This window comes from Falco peregrinus, chromosome 12 (assembly GCF_023634155.1).
Source record: "Falco peregrinus isolate bFalPer1 chromosome 12, bFalPer1.pri, whole genome shotgun sequence".
Taxonomy (NCBI): Eukaryota; Metazoa; Chordata; class Aves; order Falconiformes; family Falconidae; genus Falco; species Falco peregrinus.
Window position 1 is genome coordinate 1,483,241 of NC_073732.1, and position 23,470 is coordinate 1,506,710.

A 23,470-nucleotide genomic window follows, 5' to 3' on the forward strand; every position below is an offset into this window, starting at 1 on the left:
CACAGACGACTGCAGGGGCAGGCCCATCGCTCATTGTCTGCTGCAAGCTCTTGGGAGTCACTGCCCGAAAACCTTCTGCTCAAGAGAACCAAACCGGGACAAGCATGAGATGGTGCTCAGAAAGAAATCGGCACGTTACATCTAAACCCACAGTTCCCATGGAATACCATGGTGCCATCCCGGTCCTTCCTCCGACCCACCTCTGAAAGAACAGAGAAAGTTACTGAAAACTTCTGTACAAAGATCCAACTTGATCTGAAACTACAGTGAGACAAGATGATGGAGACCACCAGCTAGAAATGGCACAGAAATGCAAGGAGAGCAGCTGGCTCTTCCATTCCCATACAGGAACGGGGGAAATCATCAAATAAAGGGCAAGAGCTGCAGCTCCCCAGGGTCCTGTAACTGCTTTTAGTCCATGAAAAAAGGGTGGGAATTGCCATACAGGAAAAAAATAGTAGAGTAACTTCAAAAGCTGAGAGCACAGTGGCAGATGCAGCCTAGCACCTCACTGCTCTTATTTCCTAGGTCCTCAAGCACAGTCACCGCTGGAGCTACGGTACGAGGCTGAGGGAAGTGCTTGTCTGACAAAAAAAGGCACTTTCTCATCTCGCACAGAACCTTCCCGGATGCGTATGAAGTTCATGAATCCGAGTAGGCAAAATGGCACCACGCTGGCAAGAATGCAACGTAACTCAAATGATGCTTTTTAGCCACATACGCAGCTAAGGCTGTACTTTTAAAAAGGATGACAACCATCAGTGAAGAAATAAGAAAAATCAAAGTAGTCTCTATGTTATTTCATTGGCACCTCTGAAGCATATGGTTACCCACTTCCACCAAAGCCCTCCGCTTATTTAAAGGTCTACATGTCACAGGTGGCCACCTGCTAACAGCTTACCCCCCTCAAAGCTCAACAGCGTTACCAGGAGTTCAGGACACTGCTTGCTCCACATGCACAGCGCTGCTGCGTGACACCTCTTCCCCCTGCTGCTGTACATTGTGCACACGGACTTCTCCACACACTGGGTTCACACCCCCAGAGGTGCTGCTTTTAGAGAATAACTACCCAGCAACACAGAATTAGGGTGAAGTTTACTTCTGGGCTTTAAACATTATTTCAGAATACACAGGCAAGTGTTGTAGTCTCTTTTCAACCCACAACTTGGCAAAATTAAGTAGGAAAAGAAAAAACAAACTTCTTTTTATTTTTCACTTTTTGAAAGCATTTTACACAGGTTTTGATCTTCAGAATACCTTGGAATCAGTAGAAAAAACTAACTGAACAGTTTGTCTTTACAATAGAAACCTTTCAGGAGTCAAAACTGAGACTAAAAAAAATACATGCAAAACATACCCCTTTTGAAACACAGCTTGAAACAAAGCACCAAACTACACAAATACGCAGAATGAAACAGCATTTAACACCACAGAAGTAGTCTTCATCAAAGGTGTAAAAGTCACCTATTCACTAGGCACTGTTCACTTGTTTAAACAGAAGAGACAATAAAAATATTGTCCACAAAGTTGCAATTTCAACTCAAAGGCTGTAGCTAGAAATTCCTCTATGTGTCATGCTTTAATAGCGACCTGAAAGAAAAAACAAAACATACACACAATTAGGCTTCCAAGGATTGACAGATCAAGATTTCTGTCTGAATTCACCGCCACGCGTCAAATCTGCACCAGACCCGAGCGCCTTATGATTCGTCTGTAACAAAGTGCAGATCTGCCAGCAAGTCCCTTTGTGCAGGAAACCCCCCGATTCCTGTTGTATGCCCAGGGCTGCCGCCTCAGCGCACAACGAGAGCTCCGCCGCGGCAGCCTCCCTACGTACCAGTAAAAGCAGTTACACTTGTTTTCATTTGGACACAAAGGGTAAACATGAGAACACAACCTATTCATTCCCTCTGTCTCCATTACAAAGGAGTATGCTAGGAATGCTATTGTGTTTTATTAAATTTCTGCCATCAAATCGCAGCTTTATCTTCCATGCAAATACGCAATTCAGAAAAAAAAAGAAGGCAGCACTGTTCGGACCTTGGATGAAGTTAACCTCCTCTTTAACAAGTTATGTTGGGAAATTTAGTTTCAGTGTTAAGACTATGTGAGGCTTGGGAATTCGGCCTTGCTGTCCTAGAGTAACCAAACTGTTGACGTACTTTTTCGTAGAAAGAAACAGTACCTCAGACTTTTTAACAAGTGGCATTATCTAGTTTATTTTTCTGCAAACTAAATATTTGCTCTGTCCTCAAGGTTGCCAGTTGCTCAATGACATATTAAAGGGAACTGTGGTTCAAAAATTAGAAGTCAAATAGTCTTTACAGACACAAAAGCTCAAAAGAAGCTGTTCGGGCAAAGCAGAAACTCACTTTTGACATGTGAACTCTTACAACTACTTACGAGGTGAATAGGATCGAGATCTGGATCGAGATCTGTAGCCCCCTCGGCTGTAATACGGGGATGGTGATCTCCTCCTGTGAAAGGGCAACAGAAACAATCCCTTTGTTACAGCCTGCTGAGCGGCAGGCGCTTTATGTGGATACCTCTAACCCCGTCCTGGTAGCTTTCCCAAGCACACTCTTGGTAACGAGCACATGAACAGTTCATCAACATTTCTACTGGATAACAAAGCAAATATTTGACTTTTCTTAATACTCTATTACCGAGTCAGAGTATTATTACTTTGGACTAATAGAAGAAATATAAGCTCTCTTGCATTCACAATTTGACTACATGTGATTTTAGTGTTTCAAGCCAGGAGCATCCTGAACAAGCAGAGTAAGCCAAATCACACCTTAACATTTAATCTAAATGATTTGTTCCAAGATTAAGAGTTTAATTGACTAGCAGCCACCCCTACAACCAACCCCACCCCAAACCCCTCCAATCCCGGCACTCCCAAGTTTTGCATTTTCTTGCCCAGTTCTACCAATCTCCTAATTAAAAAACACATTCCCCAACATGCTGGACATTAACTTCTTGGCATAAATCACAAGTTTTTCCTGTGCAAAGCTGCACTAACTTGTCCCTAGGTCCTGCACCTGGGCAGAGAACAGGTTGAGAGCAGCCCTGAGGAGAAGAGCTTGGGGGTCTCAGTGGACGAAAAGCTCAACGTGGCCTGACAATGTGGACTTGCATCCCAGAAAGCCAACCGTATCTTGGGCTGCATCACCAGCAGCATGGCCAGCAGGTTAAGGGAGGTGATTCCCCCTCTACTCTGCTCTCATGAGACCCCACCTGCAGCGCTGCATCCAGCTCTGGGACCCCCAGCACAAGAGCATGGGCCTGCTGGAGCAGGTCCAGAGGAGCCCAGGAAGATGACAGAGGGCTGGAGCCCCTCTCCTATGGAGATGGGCTGAGAGCGCTGGGGGTGTCCAGCCCGGAGAAGAGAAGGCTCCAGGCAGACCTTACAGCAGCCTTCTAGTACCTAAAGCAGGCTTGTAAGAAAGATGGGGGACAGACTTTTTACCAGGGCCTGTAGTGACAGTACAAGGGGGAATGTTTTGAAACTGAAAGGGGAGATTTAGATTAGATATTAGGAAGAAATTCTTTCCTGTGAGGGTGGTGAGGTGCCGGCACAGGCTGCCTCATCCCTGGCAGTGCCCAGGGCCAGGCTGGAAGCACCCTGGTGTAGTCAAAGGTGACCCTGCCCATGGCAGAGGGGTGGAACTAGGTGATTTTCAGGTACCTTCCAACCCAAACCATTCTATGAATCTCTGCTAACCTCATCCCTTTACATAGCGATGAGGGAACCTTCAAAATGAATTCCACTGCTCACTGGAGAGCTGGAAGTGTTCAGCGTCCACCCAGTTTGTGTTAATGTGTTTGAGTCACGTCTAGGGTATCTTCAAAGTACTCAAAAAGTATCATGTATAAGAATATTTCTGCTGATGACCAGACACTGAAAGCTTTCCTATCATACCTGTAAAACTGATCCCTATCTTGAACAGCTCTCCATCCTCCTCCTCCGCCACCACCACCTCCTCTGTGAATACAAAAACAGAATGACTTTTGAAAAACTCAAAACCAAACCAAAAGTTCATTGTACAAGCAAAAGTCATCATCAAGCACAAGAAAATGACATCAAGACAAGAGAACATTAGCTCCTACACTGGTTAATGCTGAATTACTTCATTATGTTCATTTTTACATATTCCTGGAATGAGCTGGCTAAACTTGGTTTCAAGGAACAGCTGAAGAAGACTCAGGTTCCAACTGACCAATACTGTATTTTACAATGTCATACTGTCCAACAAGCAGCAGTTTAAGATCGGCATGTAGCCTTCACTTCTAAGACAAATTCTATTCTCAGACGCTTACCCACTTGAGGCAAACTTTTTTTTTTTTTAAAGCATCAAGATCAATTCACCACCCTAAGGAAAAGCTGATTCCAAGGTGGAGGCAGGGAAAACCCCCCACATCCTTACATTTTAACGCTTCACAGCCACGTTTAAACAAGGGCATTTAAGAACTATGATGCAGCTTCCCCTTATATAGAAGCTGCCTAGAACTTAAAAATATATATATATTTAACAATATCAAGTGGTTGGGCTAGTACCTCCACAGATTTAGATACAGTTAAGCATTACCAGGAAGAGACTAAGTAAAGTTTGGATTATGGAACACTCACTGCCACAGATGTCTCTCAGCAGCTCAAAAAGGCTGTAAATCATATGAAGGATAAGAACCCCCAAACACTACACTTTCAATCAGCAGGTCTCCCTTTTTTTATTATTTTTTTGTCTTCTCCATTTGGTCCATAGCCAGTATGCAAGTTATTTGGTTTTTGTAAGGTTACTCTTTAGCTTACAGATACTTTTCCAGACAAGATTAAGCATTCAATAGCGATGAGGAGAAACTGAAGTTTTAACAGGACAATTCCCATCTGACACTGTACTTTCTTTATGGCTTCACTGCACAGAGGGCAAGGCAGGCAAAGCAGTTTTACAGATTGATTTTCTTGGGTGGAGTACTAGTACGCAATGCTCTACTGCATCCTGAACAATTCTAACTTTCCTCAAGGAAGTACTTGCCACATACACAACACTATTCTCTCTCCTTCAAATCATCAGTACCTGCAGGATGAGAAAGCAGGTATCTAACCTGGGCAGACCATGATATTTTTAAAGCAGACACAGACAAACCATTTGTGGCTTACTTTCACTCTTTCAGTATCTGCTATGAGAAGATATTAGAAAGGTTCTGCAGTGAGCTTTAGAACATTGGGGTGTCGGTTGTTGTTGTTTTTTTTAAGATAGGAAATGGAAATCACCCTTGCTGGAGCTGTCAATATTCTAAGTATTTCCACCCCAAAGCCCTAGTTCACAACAGACACAGGACAGGAGAGCATGTAGGGTCAGAATGTCGCCTAGCACATGACCACTGCCAACAGCTGGGCTGAAGCATGGCCATGAATTCTGATATGCTACCCTCAGACAAGCGCACTAACTAAAGCAGTCCATCTTCTCGCATCACTTCTTAAATAGCCTGCTCTTCCTCATCTAATCATGTACTTTATGTTCTGTCACTACATGATCTGCAACTACTCTCACTAGCATACACCCAGAACCGACACAATTCCAATTTCTAATAGCATTTTACAAACATCTGAGCCACTGTTCGCTATCAGGAGTAAAAAAGGTAACACTTAAGCACTAAAGACTTCGGGTCACGCTACAATCTAAACAAGGAATATATTACACTTTAAGAACACACAAGCAACTAACAACAGATTTCAAGGACAAACGATACACCCTCACCCTTTATGAAAGGGTAAGGAAGTCTGTACTACGAAGAACCTCCAGAAGATCGACCGATGGTATAAACTCTCACCAAACACCACACAGCCCTACATTCTTTTGCTGGTCCTTTGGTGCCTTTGCCATTTTGATTGGTTTACATCAGAACCCCATACAAAAAAGGCAGAAAGCGAGAGAAGCAAGCTAGAAGCACCACTTTGTATCAGAGTGCTTAGCAGGCTATGCTGCAAGTCTCTTCTGCTCCCCAAGACTCTGACAAGCTGCTTTAGTTAATTAACCCTCTAGATTTCAGTTAATTACTTTTAGTACGTTAAATGAGACTAGACTACATTAACTGTCCCAAATAAGTTTTTGTACCTTGTGCTCTGAAACAAAGTTTGGTCAAAGAGGCAACTACCACATATGAAAGCCTACAAGTGCTGGCCAAGTAAACCCAACATATCTGCATTCTTGTATAACCAGTATGGACTTCAGATTGTCACTGTATACTTCTCCAAAATGTTCAAACCACTGATGTTTCAACAAGACAGACTGTTAGAGGCAGAGAAGTACCCTAATGACAGCTTCCCAGAAACGTGAGCAGAACACTTGTCTCCCGTGTTCCCTGTGATGATGTAGAGCTCCATGATCCCCTCCCTGTCCCCAGCAGCACTGAAGCACTTTAGAAGCAAGGCAGGGAGGGAACAAACAGACTGGAAGCAGTGCCAACAACATGGGAAAAAGCATCTGAAAGTAGTAGGAGGGGAAGGGGGAGATAGCTGCCCTCAGCCACTGACAACGTCCACACAGCTATCAATCTACATATAAAGATGGTATTTTCTTCTATACCCAAAAAACAACAGAAGACTACTCTTAAAGCTAAGATCACAGAGGTCATTATCTCCTTTGTCTGTGAGTTATAATGTGATAATGCAATTTGAATTCATGTATTTCCATGAATACATCGTTGCCATCAGGGAACAGTCATAAATCCACCCATTGCTGATGCATTTAAGCTTTGTAAACCCCTTAGGAAGTACTACTATAGAATTCTGCAGCTACAGGAATGTTTGGGTAACCGCAGACAAAAAAAAAAAAAAGAAAAAAAAAAAAGAGGAACTCTTGTTTTGTGTCCAACTTAGTGTGTCCCAGAAACTGAAGATTTCACCAGGGGACAAGCCTTGTTGGCAGTCTTGATGGAAAATGCAGAAAGCAAACTTGCTTTATCACCGAACTCAACCGCATACCAACCGTGTTTTCAACAGATTTTCTATCCACTCTCCTAGCCCTCTGACAATGTACATTGCTGCCTGAATATTCACCTCTTTCAGCTAACTACTACTATGCTACCGAACACAGAAGTTTAGACTGAAGACATACAGAAATAGGTGGTGTGAGTCCTTCAAGTAAAACACACACATCCAACCCAAGAGTAGGTTAAAAAAAGCTGGGTTTATGCTCATGTCCAATGCAGAACAGGTAGTGCTCCAGTCCCCTTATTGCTGGCAACACCTGAGGTGCCGTGATTGTTAGTAGAGGACACTAATGACCACTGACATCTCCCACTTTTTGTCTACTACACCACGCTGAAAATGTAGGTTGGCACTATAATACCATCTCAAGTATTACATTTGCACCTGTATTCCCACCACTTCGATGACAGCAGATGAACTAACAAAAGATTCTTTTAAAATGAAAGTACAGAGAACATACTTTTTCCCTCCAAACTTAATGCAGATTAAAAAAATCATTAGGGACTAACTCATGCCACAGATTAAACATTACGAAGTATTTCTTTGACTGATCTGACTTGTACTGAGCAGTCACTTTGGTAAGTATTTCATAGTAAGATTTTAGAATGACAGTGAACACAAAAATATTTTGGCATATATATGTAGGATTAATTCCTTAACACATATAGGTAGAAATGTAGATGAGAAAGCACAGGTTAAAAAGCAGTCCAGTATTAAAAATACTGCCTCACCTGTATGACCTGCTGTAATAGTCACGATCATCATATCCTCTGTCATACCCTCTGTCATAGTAATCTCGTCGTCGTGAGCTGCCACTACAAGGAGTGAAAGAGAATTACATTTAATAAAACGTAAAACATTAGTATCCTTTGCAGTGCTTTTCAGTAGGCATACAGCCAGTTCAGTATACAGCATTTTAACTGGGTATATTATTACCTCGCATCCTTGCAGCTGAAATGGTTGTGAACACTCCCACTTTCCCATCTGTGCAGATGGGAACAGAACTACTTAAAAGTTCAAGCATTTCATTATTAAAGGCAGCTACTTTCCTCCTTGGTCTGAAAACTCTTAACCTTTTGCTATCACAGGCATATGAGGAATTCCCTTCTACGACAACTCTTCATCCACTTTTAACTTGCAGAAAGCTCTTTATGGAATAACTTTCTGCTTAAAAAATAATCTGCAATCTCAACACAGCTACCTAACCACCAATACCATAAGCTGAAGTCTTTGGGAAAACAATTTACATTCTTGGCAACTTCAAGTCAGAAGTATACTCTGTGGAGAGAGCAAACTGCGCCACACAGCTGCTCAATTAGTATTTGTTAATCCACTCTTGAAAACTTGAGCTTGCAAAAAGACATTGATATTTGAACATGCACAGGATAACAACTTAAAACAAGTTAGAAATCATAAAAAAAAATATCTTATTGTAGATTTTTAGATAGCTCATGCCTGGGCTGCATTAACTAATGAATATGGGTTTCTGTTCACTGTAATTCAGCAAACCCTGGATCAGTCACCAACAGGTGCTATATAAATTAATCCCTCCTATCTAAAGAGCTGAAGAGATAGGCATTATTACTGATGGCTGTCCACAGGTAGTTTTGTTGTTTCTTTTTTAAATACTGAAAAGCCTCCTTTATCAGGTTGTTGGTTTTTTTTAGTTTTCAGAAGCTTTGCCAGATAATCGCATCAGTGTTAGCACAGCCCTTGTTAAGGAGACTTTTTTTTTTAAAAAAAGTATTAGGCATCAACAGTGATTTTTGTGTTTTAGTTTCCTAGTACTGAAACAGCTACATAATGTACAGCACACAAGCCATAAGCAAGGAAACAGCTTTCAGAACAGCGCATTAATGCAAAAGCCTGATTAACTAGGAAAAACACATAGAATCAGGTCTCCTAGAGGGGATACAGAACAGTTTTTAACAGAACACAAGACAATCCTATCACAAACTGGTTTGGAAAAAAGCCCACACAGATCACTTACTAAGTGGGTCTTCCCATATAGATTCCAGGGGTAGGTGTGTGAGGTCTTTTTGTTATGGAGAAGTCTACCCGGATCCTTCTTCCATCCAGCTCCATTCCATTGGCACGTTCCTTTGCCTAAACAGAGTGATAAAATACAATTGGTATGAACATTACTACCAACACAAGTTTCTAAACACTGCTTCGAATATGAAGAGAAGTCCTAAAATGGCTCAGTCAGGATGCACATCTAAGTTTCACTTATGCCTTATGTGTAACACTGAACATAAACTGTAGACATTCTAGGCCAGCTGGATATAAGCTTCAGTAACCACTTAAAATGTGACTTAAACTGCATAAAAGGCCTGGAAGGAACGTAATTTAACAATTCTTTCAGTGCCTCTGTTTCTAACATGATTAAGGGAAACCTCTGAATATGCTTACATAGGGAGTTGTAACTACTCCAACACACAACATGAAGCAAAATATTTAGAAGTTAAAAGAATGCTTATGTTGATTGGAGTTTTTTGTTCCCCTCCCATACATCCTCAAAAGCTACCATGATCTTGAATACAGTAATATCCGAGTCACAAGTAAATATGAAAGAAAAAAAAACCACCAAAAAACCAAAAACCCCTGACCCAAAACCAATGGGTTTTTTTTCTGTCAAGTAGCAGGACCTTTGTCCAAAGCTCCAACCTAACATGGAAGCCTTCCTGCCAAATTTGGAAAAGATGACACTATAGACTTTGAAGTAGTGGAATTTATGCAGAATATAAGCCTAGTTAGAGAGTTATAGTGCTCTCCAAGGGCTCGCCTGAGTGTAGTATTCCATACCTGGAGTACAGAATTCCCTGTTCATTATATAGCACTTCTAAGCACAAATCCCGTAATTTGTTATATGGTATTGACACCGCTTCAGTTTACTGAATCCCTCAGTGTTTCCCAGGAACACTTGCAGGCACCAGGAAGCCACAAACAGCCTGGCCTTTTATTTTCAGAAAAGATTTCCCCCCCCACGCCCCTTTCAGACTGAAGCATTAGTCAGCAGAATGCACATTAGTGCTCCTACAGAGCTCTGAAATGGCTGTCTGGCCCACTCTGAACATGCCTGTACTAAATGTAAGATCACATGTGGACTCAGGAAGGAATTCTCATCTCATATTTAAACAGAGAGGTGGTGCTTTTATCTTCTTGTTGGCATCGCTTGCACTGTGCTAGCCTGAAGTTTGCTTTTGTGAATTATACAACTCGGCCCGCACTGGGACCAGCATTCATGCCTCTCCGCTCTGTGGTACACAGGGGGTATCTTTTGAACTAAGACTGGTATTTATTATGAGGTGCCAAGTATTTCTTAGGCTCTGAGTTTCTGCAGGCTCTATCCTGTTAAAGAACATACATCCCACCAACTGAAACACAGCAAACATGCCATACATACATTGCTGAACCCCAACCTACTTCCTTAGCATCCTCAACGTTTTCGAAGTACACGAATGCAAATCCTCTCGAACGCCGAGACTGTTGATCATACACAATGGAAACATCAGCAATTGGACCATACTTGGAGAAAACTTCTCTCAGATCTCTTTCTGTGGTGTACAGACTCAATCCAAACACACCAAGACAACAATTTGGGTCAGGATTTGCCTAAAGGAAGGGACAAACAGACACCAGAATAAAATTGCTTGTATTTGCAGTGCAAAGTATTTCACAAGTTGTGACTGTCAGATCTTCACAACAAAGCAAGATACAAGTGAGATTCAGACTGGGTTAACTTGGTAATAGACACTATTACAATCAAACCTACAGATAGAGAAGCCTCCTTTCACAAGAATACTTTGCATTCCTCAGGGTACTCAGTGCACATAATAGGTACTGAGTATTTTAAGTTTCCCCTCCAAAGGCTCACTGATGACTGTTGAATGTGGAGGGATACATACATACAGAGACCTGGATCATATCTTCCTCTGTGTTAGTTACCACTGTTTCCCCACTTCAGCACAAACCACACCATGCTTAGCCACCTGAGCCTGTAAAGCAGCTAAAAGCACACAGGTTTGCATGCTCCCTTAATAAGGGCACCATCAAAACAGCTTTTAGCTAAACATTTTAGCTTCCCAGGCTTTCTAATCAAGAAAAGCACAAATGTTTTTCCCTCCTAATTCTACCCCCATCCTTTGCTGCATACATTCAACCATTTGTTACAGCAGGTGTAGTGACAACAGCTTACACTGGTAGCACTTCTAAAAGAGTCTGTTAAAGACAGATGAACAAGACACCCCCACTCCACAATCCTAAGCAAACTTGAGAGATCCATGGTTTACCAAAAGTCAAATGACAACTGACCTCAACAATATCTTTTAAACAAACTTGAGCAGGAAGCAGAATGTGTTTCTGGAAACCCCCAACTAATGGAGTGATTTCAGTATGTATTCAGGACTATGTACAAGCCATCTAGTTCTGTAACAAGACATACCCTGTTTCCAATATGACGTCTGCGAGTAGACATGGGTGAATGGCTGTGACTGTGTCGTCGCCGATAATCCCGACTGTAAGACCTACTTCTGGATCTCCTATGAGAGCGGGAACGAGAGCGTGATCTTGTGTAGTGTCTACGGGAACTCCTCCTTGATCTAGATCTGAGGAAAAAAAGAAAAAAGAAAAAGGTACAGTGTTGGGTTTGTTTGGGCTTTTTAACCCTTCAACAATATCTCAAGATATTCCTAAACAAAAAGCCCAAGTAACTGTTTTCCAAAAACCTGCAGTATCACATGATTCAGTTATTTATCACTACTCAAGGACTGTGTACTTAAGATTACTGCAGATGCTTTCAGAGCATTTCTACTGCAGAACAGGAACTCAACTTCCATTTTAGTTAGCTTATAATTCCTCAATAGCTTGTAACTTTCTATAACAAGGCTATTCTGTCTTGACACAGCATTTACTTAGATTATTCACAATATTTACAGTATCATTTAAGTAAAAATAGCTGGGGTGGCTTTCTTTTAAGGACTTAAGTCATATTTACTCCTGTTAACATAAAGCATGCATGACTGCACAGATGCACACTTCTGCTTATTCTATCACTGCTTTCAGCGACACTAAAAAGCAAATACACCTTTTATACAGTGCTTAATTACAAACACAGAAACCTGGCAAATGCCCTTGAAATAAAGCTTAACAAAACTGAAGAAATTAAGCTCTAGTAGGCTTTATGTAACTTTTGGTATTTCAACAGTTATTTACCATTAGCTGTTCATGAATGTTCACGTGTTCATACTTCAAATTTATTTAGGCAAAGGTGCAACTGCTCGCTATTCGGCCCAGGCCTCATAACAGTTCCAGAAATGTTTTCTGACAGCACTAGGTCTGTGGACATGATGTTCTGAAACACTCCAATTCCTTCTAGTAAACCCTCAGCCCTCCAAACACAGACAATCTTAGCTGAAAAGCTGGGCAGCCACTTAAACTGGAATATTACGCCTGCGCTTGGCCTGCTGATTGCAGTCACTGAATAATCTACACACTACTCAAAAACAATCACTGCAAGGCTAAGAAATTCAATACACTGTTCAATATTCAAAGGCTCTTAAGTCATAAATTGTTAATCTTTGGGCTCCTGTTTGTGTTTAAAGTGTCCCTCCTCTAGTTTGTGGAAGCCAAGGCAGATAAGCACTGACCAAGACCACAAGCTAGCATCATTGCACAGCCATGTTTCACAGTACCGCCACCACCACTACGCTGGCATGAATGAAGCTCTTAACCTGAACCCGTTTTTCACTCCTGAGCATTTAACAGCTTCTTCTACAGTCAGGATTTCTCACTAGGTGTGTCACCAGACGGTCAAACTGCACCAGTATATACTCCGCACATTACAGGCCTCCTTAAAAAAATGCCTTCAGCATCCTAAGAAGTGAGCCAACTAAGTTCTGTCTTCCTCACCTTGAAACATGTATATATGTCCAGGAGAAATTACTTCAGCATGTCCCATTACAACACTTCTAACTACATATTTAGAAAGAATAAATTATTTTTGGCAACAGAAAGTAAAAAAAGTGAGAAGTTCCCTGAGGCAGGGAAGACAGTAAAGAAAGAAAAATAATAATAATACTACTACTAATAAAGAAGTTCATCACATGCATACAGCTACATTTCAACTGCTGACACAGGGAAAAAAATTAAAAGCAAACACAGGACTGATGTTCCAGGTGAAAGAATGCACCCATTACACTGAAGAAGAGCTGGACACTTCTACAATAGGCAATCCATTATGCAGGAGAATGAGGCTTACTTTAAATAGGCACTGTTGATATGCTGCCTTAAACATCATACTACCATTATTCTCCTTTGCTGCAAAGCCACCACACCTGAAAATCCTATTTGTTCATTAAGAATTCTTTAGACTTCACAGAGTCAGCCAAAGATAACAAGCTTGCTACGCTGCTGCTGAGAACTTCAATAAAAGCATATTATTAAACCACATGTATCCACACCCCAACTGATAAAATACGCAGGACACAGATTTGTTCCCAAATCAAAGTTTAATTTATAAAGCTGGTAACTCAAAAATACATTTGCAACAGAAACTACTAAGAGTTATGAAAGTTCTCACAAGGTTATTTCTCTGTTGAGAGCCAGAGTTAGATGATCTGCTCGTGATCACATTCAAATGTGTGACAGCACTGAAAAGAGATACAAGTATGTTGGTTCTAAATACGTGCCTTGACACAATTCTGCCCAAATCTGCTAACACACACACTTTTATTCTGCAATATACTTCCAGTATTTCCAGCCATAGGCATTTTCAAGACAGCTGTTAAATGCTCAGGAAGACGTGGTAGTCTTAGGCTTGTATTTTTGTTCATCAAAAACTCAGTTGCCAGTTTATCATTTAAATTGATTTCTTGTAATGATTTAATTGAATAAGATTTCTTGTAAATGATTTGCCAGGTCTCCTGTAAATTCTAGATCCTGTATTTGCTTCTTCCAGCATTTTATATCATTTGCAGTCGCATTCTTACACAGTATTATAGTTATTCCACAAGTGAGAAAAACATGGTGCTTTAAAGAAGTGTGAAATCCCTAGCAGCTGTGGATTAAAGTGCAGAAGGATATGCGGGGCTCGGTCCTGACTTGCTTGGTCGGGGTTTTTTTGGTCTGGACACTTCCTGAGCCGTGCTATGAATTCCTCACTAACGCAATTCCATACTTTATACAGCAGTCTTACTCTACCAAGTATTTATTCATTTAATTTGACATATTTATTCTTACACTACAGGGACTGCAAGTGCATGATTTGACACTTGTGACACTGTCTGAAGTACACAAAAGAAAACCAAACCATTCCTCTGCTGTCAAAGTTTCCCAAGTATCCTCCTTCTCACAAAAGCCTTCCAAAACTGATCACTTTGACCTTGCAAGGAGATCTAAACAGCACTGATAGAGGGAAAACACTATCTTCCAGTCTTGTCAGCCTTCCTCCAGCCTGACTCCCAGGCTTTGTCAAGTCTAATTCATTGCTTATACACATAAAGTATATTCTGAACAGCTCAACTAGAAATCCCATGCTAACCCCTACATTTTTTAACTGGAATGCTTATGAATGAGTAAAGAAACTACAACCACATTAATTTCTGTAGTCAGCACTCAATTATCTAGACTCTTTAGAAAATAACATAATTTACCCATTTACAGGTTTTGTTGCCTCTATTCATTCTTCATTAAAATGCACCTCTTACACGACACAGCTGGTAAAGCCAATGTAAAGTGGCTAGCAGTGACATTTACAGTCTTATTTCTAGACTATCAGCATATTTTTATGTCTGTTTTTATAACAGTTTTAAGAGGAATTCCGTCACTGCATACAGCTTTTTTATCAAGAGTATAAGGGTAGGTAATAGTGTGCAAAAGGCATTTTCATAGCATACATTTGCCTTGACATGTAACAAATACAATAAACAAGCTACTTTCTCCACAACTTTTGAGAGCTTGGAAAGCGATCTAATCTTTGAAGCTTCCCAGACTGTTATGTATCCATTGGACTTGAAAGTTATTTAAAAGGTCAGACAGATGTCTGTTGAAATTCACATTTACCTCTACTGCTTCTTTTTCAGGGAATACACCATTAACTACTCCAGAAACATCACTGCTTCCAGTGAGAAAGTGTAATACATTAATATGACCTAAAACTGAAAATCTGCTGATGCACCCATTTCTTTTAATGCACAGACCAACAAACCCTAACACTTCAAACTCAGGAACTAGCCATTATTCTAAGACTTAAAAGGCTGGCCACCTGTGAACTCAAGAGATCAGCAGAGATACAAGTCTACACAGCTGACTACCTCTTAGAAAAAGCTGCAAAAAGATCTAAATTGATAGTTTAGCTTTTCCAATTCTGAAACCACACATGCCCCTTTGTATTCAATGCCCACAGATCACCAATTATTTCTGGAAACAGAAATGGGCTAAACTGGACTTCAGTTCACCTCCAACATAACCATCCAACTTGAAGAGGAGGAAGAGGTAAAAGAAGTAAACTCACCTGGATTCAGACCTGGATCTAGATTTTGACCTGGAACGCCTGGAATCCTCCTTAGATCGAGATCTTGCAGGGGTGTGCCTCCCCGACTTGCCAGACCCATGAGCACTTCCGCTTCTGGAAGCAGAACGGGATTCCTGCACGCAGATATTGAAAGCCTAATTTGTACACAATTTCTCGTTTACCTAAGGTCTGTAAACAAGCTCCAGTGAAATAAATGGTAAAAATTCATATCTATGTGTCCGGGCAGTTGGCATTAGAACTGCCTAGATTTTTAAGAAGTTGTGGTTTGTTTTTTTTTTTTTTTTTTTTCCCTGGTAGACACTTCTTTACCCTGCATATACTTTTGCTATTAAACAGATAATGCATGCATGTTTAGCAAAATATACAGGGACACATAAACAGACTAGTAATTACTTAGCGTAGTGCTTTCAGATTCCAGATTACTTCTTATCTTAACTTCATTTTTATTCCTTTTCTTCATTCTTCCGTTTCAAATTCTGACTTCTTTCATCTTCCCCACTTCACACAAATTGCTCAATATTCTACAAGTGGGACTTCTGGTCTGATAAATAGCATGCATTCACTTTCTTTTTTTTCAAATTTCAGCTTCACTTATTCCTGAGCTTCAAATAATTCTCATTTATAAAACTTGTCAAATGGCGACTTCCGCATTTTCCTTCTTCAACATTAACCTTAATAGAAAAAGAACAGGATGAAGAATATTTAAAAACTCCAGGATAAAATCTAGTGCCAAAACTGAAACTAGAAAAAAAATGTTTTGTGGACTTTTAATATATATGCAGTTCAAGAACTGAATCTACCAAATGCCCTACTATTTTATAAACAGTTTCCGTTAATTCAGTTTAACTTATTACTAAGTAACTGAATTCACTATTTATGCCTTTATTTAATAGCAAATGCACAGTGGATCAACTGAGTATCTACTAATGAATTCTAGCATTAGAAAACTCAAAATACTTTGCACGGTCTACCACGTACTCAAGACAAAAATCAACAAGTAACTTAAGTAAGGTCCCTACTGCAGCTAGAGCAACTCACTGATGTGCTTTCTGAATGCAGTTGTTTCTTCAATGACTTACAATTATGTTACTTTTTGGGACATTCTGGCAGTTTTGAAGGCTTAATCCAAAGGTTTATGAGCACACACACCCCTACTCTGCCTGCACAAGTGTGATTACATATGCAGGCTTCATGCTTCCAAGTAAATCATAATTGTCCACCAACTGAAAATGCAATTCTGTGCAATGAACTCTAACACTGTTCTGGGATAATATCCCAGCTATTCTGTTCTTTACTTGTAATCTTCTCTGGTAATGACACAACCTAATTAGCACTTACTTTTTTTAAACCAGTATAACGCTTAACTTCATTCATACAGCTTAAACACTTCAAACACACTAGAATATATTCTTTATTTCAAGATACTAGAGAAAATTTAAAATTCAGAATTCTATTTTTTCTAAAAACAATTCTAATTTTACATCAATTCTGATCAAGAACACTCACTAACACCACCAGAGCACCAGATTTTTCTCAAAAAATAATTATCTTTGTAACATCTCTTAACCTGAACACTCAACTTAATGGGCATTCCATACTAAGCATTCAGAAATGCATTTGCTAATCCAAAATTTAATTGTACTTAAACTGCATCCATAGAACTTAAAGTTTAGCTATTTACAGTTGCCTCCCATACAGTACTGGGGAAGGGTGGGGGGTTGCACAGGCAGGGGGAAACCCAACTTGCAGGATAAAGCACATTTTCAATTAATACCAAAAACAACAGAAACAATGCGAAGTTGGTCATATTCTCTTCTGTCAAAATGTTTAAGCAGGTATTTTAAATTGTAGCCACCTGATATACTAACCCTGCAAAGGGCCGTGCAAATGTTGAGAACTAATTTAAATTGCAAATAATGAATTCAACCCCAACCTATTGCTACCTTCAAAAGCAAATGATCCATGAACATGAGTTCTGAGTTAATGTATTAATCTAGTTGTAAGAAGTCTTCAGCTCTTTTAAAAACACAAGTGTTGGACAAAGCAAGATTGAAGGGCTAAAACTCAGAACTAAGACTGTACTTCATTTGAGGAAGCATACTTCTGATCACAAAACATAAATCTCTTGACAGATTCATGCTTGACAGAAGGAGCCATGTTCAAACACAGGTGGTGTAGTATTGAAAAGGACACAAACACAGGATGGGAGGGAAGCATTAGGGAGGATCTTGCCCATAAACATAGCCCATACCCCCTTTGTAGAGTTTGTAGAACTCAATGAGCTTTGAAGAAACTGGTGGAGAAATGGTATTAGCATACATAAAGAAATGACTGAAGTCTTAATCAGATACATTTTTTTGGACAATCTTTGCTAAAGATTTGCTTTAAGATTGATGTCGAAACTGGACACAAGATCTGAAACTTGGGAAAAAAACACCCTAAGACAACTGTATATGTAAATCAGAAAATTAAAACAGCTGGTTTATTTTCATCCAGCTCCTTTGGACTTTACAACATTTTCTAGTTTTTAAACATCCACATTTTGTTTCCAGATCATCCTTCTTCAAAACCTTTATCTTCAATCTACCCCATTGTATAGGATTATACCACTTCTTTATTACTTACAGCCTGAAAGGAATTAATTGCATATTACGGATATTTACTAAGACTAGTAATAACCCCTAAAATTTCAAAGTTGTTACCCTCCCCACCCCATCCCCCAGGAAATCCTCCCTACCCAGTTTCAAGCGCTAGCAGTCTGCAGAACTCCAAACTTAGTTTACAACCAGTTACACTGACACTCATTGAGGGTTCACACAAGCCACTCCCACAGCTCACTTAAATTGGAGTTTCCAATATCTGCCTCTGTTCTTAATACATTTTCTTTTTCTACTTTTTGCTCTTTCACTTTGTGACTTGTAAGTTTCTTTAAAAAAATGCCAAAGTGGGCTCCTGTCATGACAGGTAGACAAAGACAAGAAGAAACAACCTTCTATATCCTACTTGTATTCAAACACTGCTGGTAAGCAGATAAAGACTGGTGTTCCCTATGAAATAACCATGTTTTCCCCCTAACCTTGACTCTGTGAAGCGTGGATTTAAGAACTGCCAGATCCCTTGATCTTCACCAACAACCCTTCCCCTTCATCAGGCATTACTGGAATTCAAGTGGAATCCCCGAAGCCCATGCCTGTGGTTTCCAAGTTACTTTTTCCATACTTTAAGCATCTTAAAAACAATGTGTAATACTGTAGGGCCGGTTTTCTTAACACCTCTGAGCACATTTCTGAAGATGCGTAACGGTCATCTACTCTATAAACAGGGAAAGTCACAACAGCAGGATTATTTTGGGGGCAGTAGATAGAACAGGTTTCCATGGACAGAAGCAGCTGTAGCGTATTTAAGTGCGGACTGCATGTTCTTTGCACTTCTGAGATCTGTTCTTCCTCACAAGAATACAAGTTACAGATTTCAGTTGCTTCATAATGTAAGACACAGCCAAATAAAATTATTAGTACTTTAAAATCCTAAACAGAATTATGTGTTTCTCCACCAAAAAACCCGTGTGTTTTGAAAAAAAAATCAAGCTGACAGATCATGAGCATGGAAGCCCAGCTTCCTCCCACCACCTCTGCCACTTGCGCTGACCCTGTGGGCTCATTCATTGCACCAAGCTGGCAAGAAACTAACCCATCAGCAAAAAGCAACTATTTTCTAACAGCTTAGGACACTGAATCAGCCCACCAAGTTGTTAGATCAAGTGCCATCTGAAGGAAGAACACAGAGAATGACCTATCATTTTCATGGCATCAAGCTCCCAGATTGCTTTTAACCTTCTCAAACGGCTTCCTTAGTCTTCCACAAGTTATTAATAAAATCAGCATTGAAAAAAAGAATGTGTGTTAAGTACCTTGTAAATAGACCTATAAATTGAGCATTTATACCATTCAAGTTGCTCTGATAAAAAAAAAAACAAAAACCACAAACAAGCCTGACTACCATGTTAAACAATTTCTGATCAGAGACACATACCAAGTAATCATTATCAGCACTAATTCACAGGATGAGACTCACTATTTCTTCCTTTCACTAGTCTTCTTTCCAACCCTTCCATGCCTCAATCACAGGCACTTCAGTGAGCACAATTTCAATGAAAGAAAAGAAAACAAAAGTGACTTGAAAAAATGTGGCAATTACTGACAGTATTGGAAATATATTCCGGTATCTGAAGTATTGGTTGCATATAGACTCTTCAGTTAAAAAAAAATATTTCAGAGTTTAATCCCACAATGGAGTATAAACTGTAAAAGAGAATATGACTGGGGATTTTTTTTCTTCTTAAACTGTGACATTAGCCAGTTTAAGTTTGTGTTGCTGATGAAATAGCAAGTCCCATTACTTGCAAAAAGCACTTGGTACTTCTTCATCCCCAAGGCTGACATTAGGACTCGTGGCTACACTATCGAGTCAAGCCTGCAAACCAATGCAGCTGGAAGCTGAATCAGAAATAAAAAAAAAAATAATAATCTGATTTAATTCCCAGATCTGACTATACAAACACTAGTACAAGGCAGAAAACAGGAACACATTTTCAGGAGCAAAATTCTTGTTGGCAGCACGGACCTGGAACAGCTTAACAGACAGTTGTAAATTCATATCCTACATTATTTATCCAAACACTGTTTCTGCTCTGCAGAGACCTTAGCACTTCCAGCTTGAAAGAGTAGAAAGCCACTGACTCAGTAAAATATAAGCCTTAAGTAAGCAAAAAATATCATAAATAACACTAGCAATAGCATTAGAAAAGGCACTCCCTGATCTAGTCTGAGATAGCAGGCTCGCAGCTCTATCGTTTTTATCTTTTAATTTTACAAACAAGTAAACTGCAAACAACTTACAAACAACTCACAACAAAAGTTGTGAAGACTGCCTGCACATAATTTATATTATTTTTAATACAAGTATAGAAGAGACAGAATGGAAAAGCAGGTGGGACAGCAATCGCTGTCCTATCATACCCTGAATTATATTTCAAAGACTTGGCTACAAAGGTTTTAACATTTCCACTCATTTTGATTGAGAATACAATGCAGGTTATCCCCTGGCAAACTTTACTCTAGTCAGGCTACCATCTTTAACTGGTTTTCAGTCTGATAGGCACAACAGCAATTAAATCAACTTTTTAAAGACTAACACACATAAACCCACCTTAGGCAAGTCAGAAGTAATACTCCCTCACTAAAATTATACCAGTTTTAAGAGTGACATGAAGACACCAATGAAGAGATAACACTGGGGGTGGTACAAGTCTATTCTTTAATCCCTATCTTTCAGCATTCATTTCCATCTAGTATTTTTAGCTTCCTGGAGACCAAATTTTTCTGATCTACCTTAATGTAGAAACACTCATACTATTAAAGCCTATTATAGTGCATCTGAGTAAGAAAGGACCATATTCAAAGAAAGACACTGCAACACACTGCAATTTTGTGCTCAGAATCATTACATTCTTTTTTTTTTTTTGCCACTTCCAATAAAGGTTTAAAGTTTAAACTACTGATCACCTCCACAACTCCCTTTGATGCCACAGTAAGTTAAAAAGTTACGAACTAATGCTGGAAAAAAAACCCCCAAAACACAGTATTGACCCCTGCACTGCACTTTGTTGCAGTAAAAATTAAAGACCACAAAGGAAAACAAGACTGATTCACTAAAGAAAAAACAACTATGTAAGTAATCTGTATTGCAGATGTACACCAAAAAAGAAAAGTGTAGCAAGTCATCTACTGCGGTATTGGTAAAATTCCATCCAGACAGTAACATCTCGAAGTTGCAATGCAGCTTAAAAGAACAGTCTACTGCAGGTTTCACAAAACTGCCCTAGCACTAAGCCCGTTCAGTCTGAGATTTAACCCTTCGACTACTGCAATCATATTTACATTAAACGAGAGACCAAGCCACCTGGATGCAAGACTGCAACTACAGCAAGAGGCAGAGTTAGTATTTTAAAAGCGAGTGAGAGGAGCAGGAAATCAGAGCTCAATTTATGAAGTAATTCACCGAAAGTGAACTGCAATGCAGCTTTGGTGGAGTATAAGAAAGGCTCACACACTACTATCAGCTCGGGATTTTCCTTCCCTACCCAAACGTTACCTAACGGGGCTGGGGGATGGAGGACGAGGCACCACGGCACCAGGCGAGACCGCCGCAGCCCAGCTGCGAGCTCGGAGGGGCCTGAAGGGCCGCGCACCCCCAGCACTGCCGCGGGAGGCCCGGGGGAGACCCCGCCACAGCCCGTGCCCCACCACGCTCGGGGCAAGGACACGGCAGCCCCGCCGGGTCGAGTCGCGCCGGCGGGGGCGCAGCGGCAGGGCCCGGGACACGCCGCCCCGCCGCCCTCGGCCATTTTGTCCCTCTCCGGCGCGCCCGGTCACCAGCCCAAGATGGCGCCGGGCAGACTCACCATGGAGCGCGCCGGCGGGCGGGCAGCTAGAGCGTCCCCGCCGCGCGCCCCTACCGCCCTCCCGGCCGGGCCGGCCGCCATCTTCCCCCGCTAAGCCCCGGTCCCGTCGGGCCTGCTCACGCGCGTCCGCCGGGGCCTCCTCACCCGCCGCGCCGCAGCGGCCCCTCCCGTGGCGGCTCCGCCACCCGCTCCGCCCGGGCCGCGGCCACGGGGGAGGCCGCGCCGCCCAGAAAGGGGGCGGGGGGGGGGGGGGGGCGGCCGGGCAGCGCACTCAGGCTCCGTGTATTACCCGCTCGCCGTAGTTCTGCTCCCCGCTGTCGCTCATCGTCCCGTCGCACCGCTCCCCGCCACCGCCGCGCCGACCCGACCCGACCGTCCCCGGCGCCAGCGCTCTCCGCAGAGGAAGTGACGAGCCCGCGCGCGCGTGCCAGGCCCCGCCTACACCCCCCGCGCAACAGGCCCTGAGGCGAGACCCCGCCCACTGCCCTGAGATGAGGCCCCGCCCACCGCCGCCCGCCCTGAGGCGAGGCCCCGCCCACCCCCACCGCCGCTGAGGGGAGGTCTTGGCTTTTGGCCGCGGCCTGCGGTGGTCGCCCCGCCGGGCTCGGGAGCTAGTCCGTCCCGAGAGGGTCACAGCCTGACGAGCCTTCAGAGGAGCCAGCGCCGGTGCCGCGTGGAGATGGTGCTGCCCGCCCGGCTGGCGGAGGCTGCGGCCGAGGCCGGGACCTCCTCTTGCCCCCCCGGCCTCACAGGCTGCCCAGGCCGTGAAAATGATTTAAAAAAATCACTGTGATTGCAAGGGGCTTTCTTGGAGGAGATACCCGAGTGTTTTAAAACATTAGTTTAGTGCAGGTCGGGATTAAAGAGTGGGCTATTTCTGAAATACCCACGTGAGGGCAGCATAGCATCACTGAACAGGCAGTTTTGCTCAGTCCTTGAATTGTTTCTTCCTAAAACACGTAGTACTGCGCCTGCGAGGAGTGGCACAGGCACCTTGTTCTCATCACGGGCACTCCAGCTGTCACTGACTGCTGTCACGTTTGGTTTATTTCACCCTGGCAATACAAGCAGCAGGGCTAAAGCACCCCCATCCCCAATGGGTCAACGCAGCTCTGACTTGTGCAGGTATTAAACAAGGACACCCAAATGGAGCGGACTGCCATGTCTTAACAATACAGTCCTTCAGTTTAAGCAAAAACCTGACTTATTCTGTGCTCTTGAAATCACGGCATTGTGGGAGGGTTGAAGTCTGGAGACAGGAGTCATCACACCGGCTGGCACATCCCAGCGCACCGGTCACCCCGCACGCTGCTGCTGGAGGGTGCGCTCCCAGTCCACAGCTGCTCCCACAACCATCTGACCTGCCAACAGCAATTATTTTTCTTCACCTAAATGCATTTTCTGTATAGTGAGAGTTGGGGTAACACTCTGCACCCACCTGTATTTGTGCTGCTAAATGTGCGGCAAGGCAGAGGGCTGT

The 23,470-nt window shown here is 41.9% G+C and overlaps 1 protein-coding gene and 1 long non-coding RNA gene across 2 annotated transcripts; both read right to left on the bottom strand.

Moving 5' to 3' along the window:
- Positions 1 to 1,174: 1,174 nt before the first annotated feature.
- Positions 1,175 to 22,436, bottom strand: TRA2B (transformer 2 beta homolog). The gene is made up of 9 exons (XM_055816967.1): positions 22,280 to 22,436; positions 15,507 to 15,640; positions 11,439 to 11,601; positions 10,421 to 10,609; positions 8,985 to 9,100; positions 7,726 to 7,809; positions 3,926 to 3,988; positions 2,404 to 2,477; positions 1,175 to 1,590 (listed from the first exon to the last, which is right to left on the bottom strand). The coding sequence occupies exons 1-9, from the start codon at positions 22,313 to 22,315 to the stop codon at positions 1,580 to 1,582; spliced, it is 870 nt and encodes a 289-aa protein (XP_055672942.1). The 5' UTR covers positions 22,316 to 22,436; the 3' UTR covers positions 1,175 to 1,579.
- Positions 15,980 to 22,273, bottom strand: LOC129785374 (uncharacterized). Its single transcript, XR_008749361.1, has 2 exons — positions 22,135 to 22,273; positions 15,980 to 16,198 (listed from the first exon to the last, which is right to left on the bottom strand). It is a non-coding gene; the product is annotated as an uncharacterized LOC129785374 (long non-coding RNA).
- Positions 22,437 to 23,470: the final 1,034 nt, after the last annotated feature.

Bases quoted from the DNA above. Each gene is read 5' to 3' on its own strand.
- TRA2B (XM_055816967.1), bottom strand. From the start codon at position 22,315: ATGAGCGACAGCGGGGAGCAGAACTACGGCGAGCGG. The intron at 15,641-22,279 runs GTAATACACGGA...ATCTGCGTGCAG, and splicing joins AGCAGAACTACGGCGAGCGG to GAATCCCGTTCTGCTTCCAG. The intron at 11,602-15,506 runs GTGAGTTTACTT...TTTTTTCCTCAG, and splicing joins AGATCCAGGTCTGAATCCAG to ATCTAGATCAAGGAGGAGTT.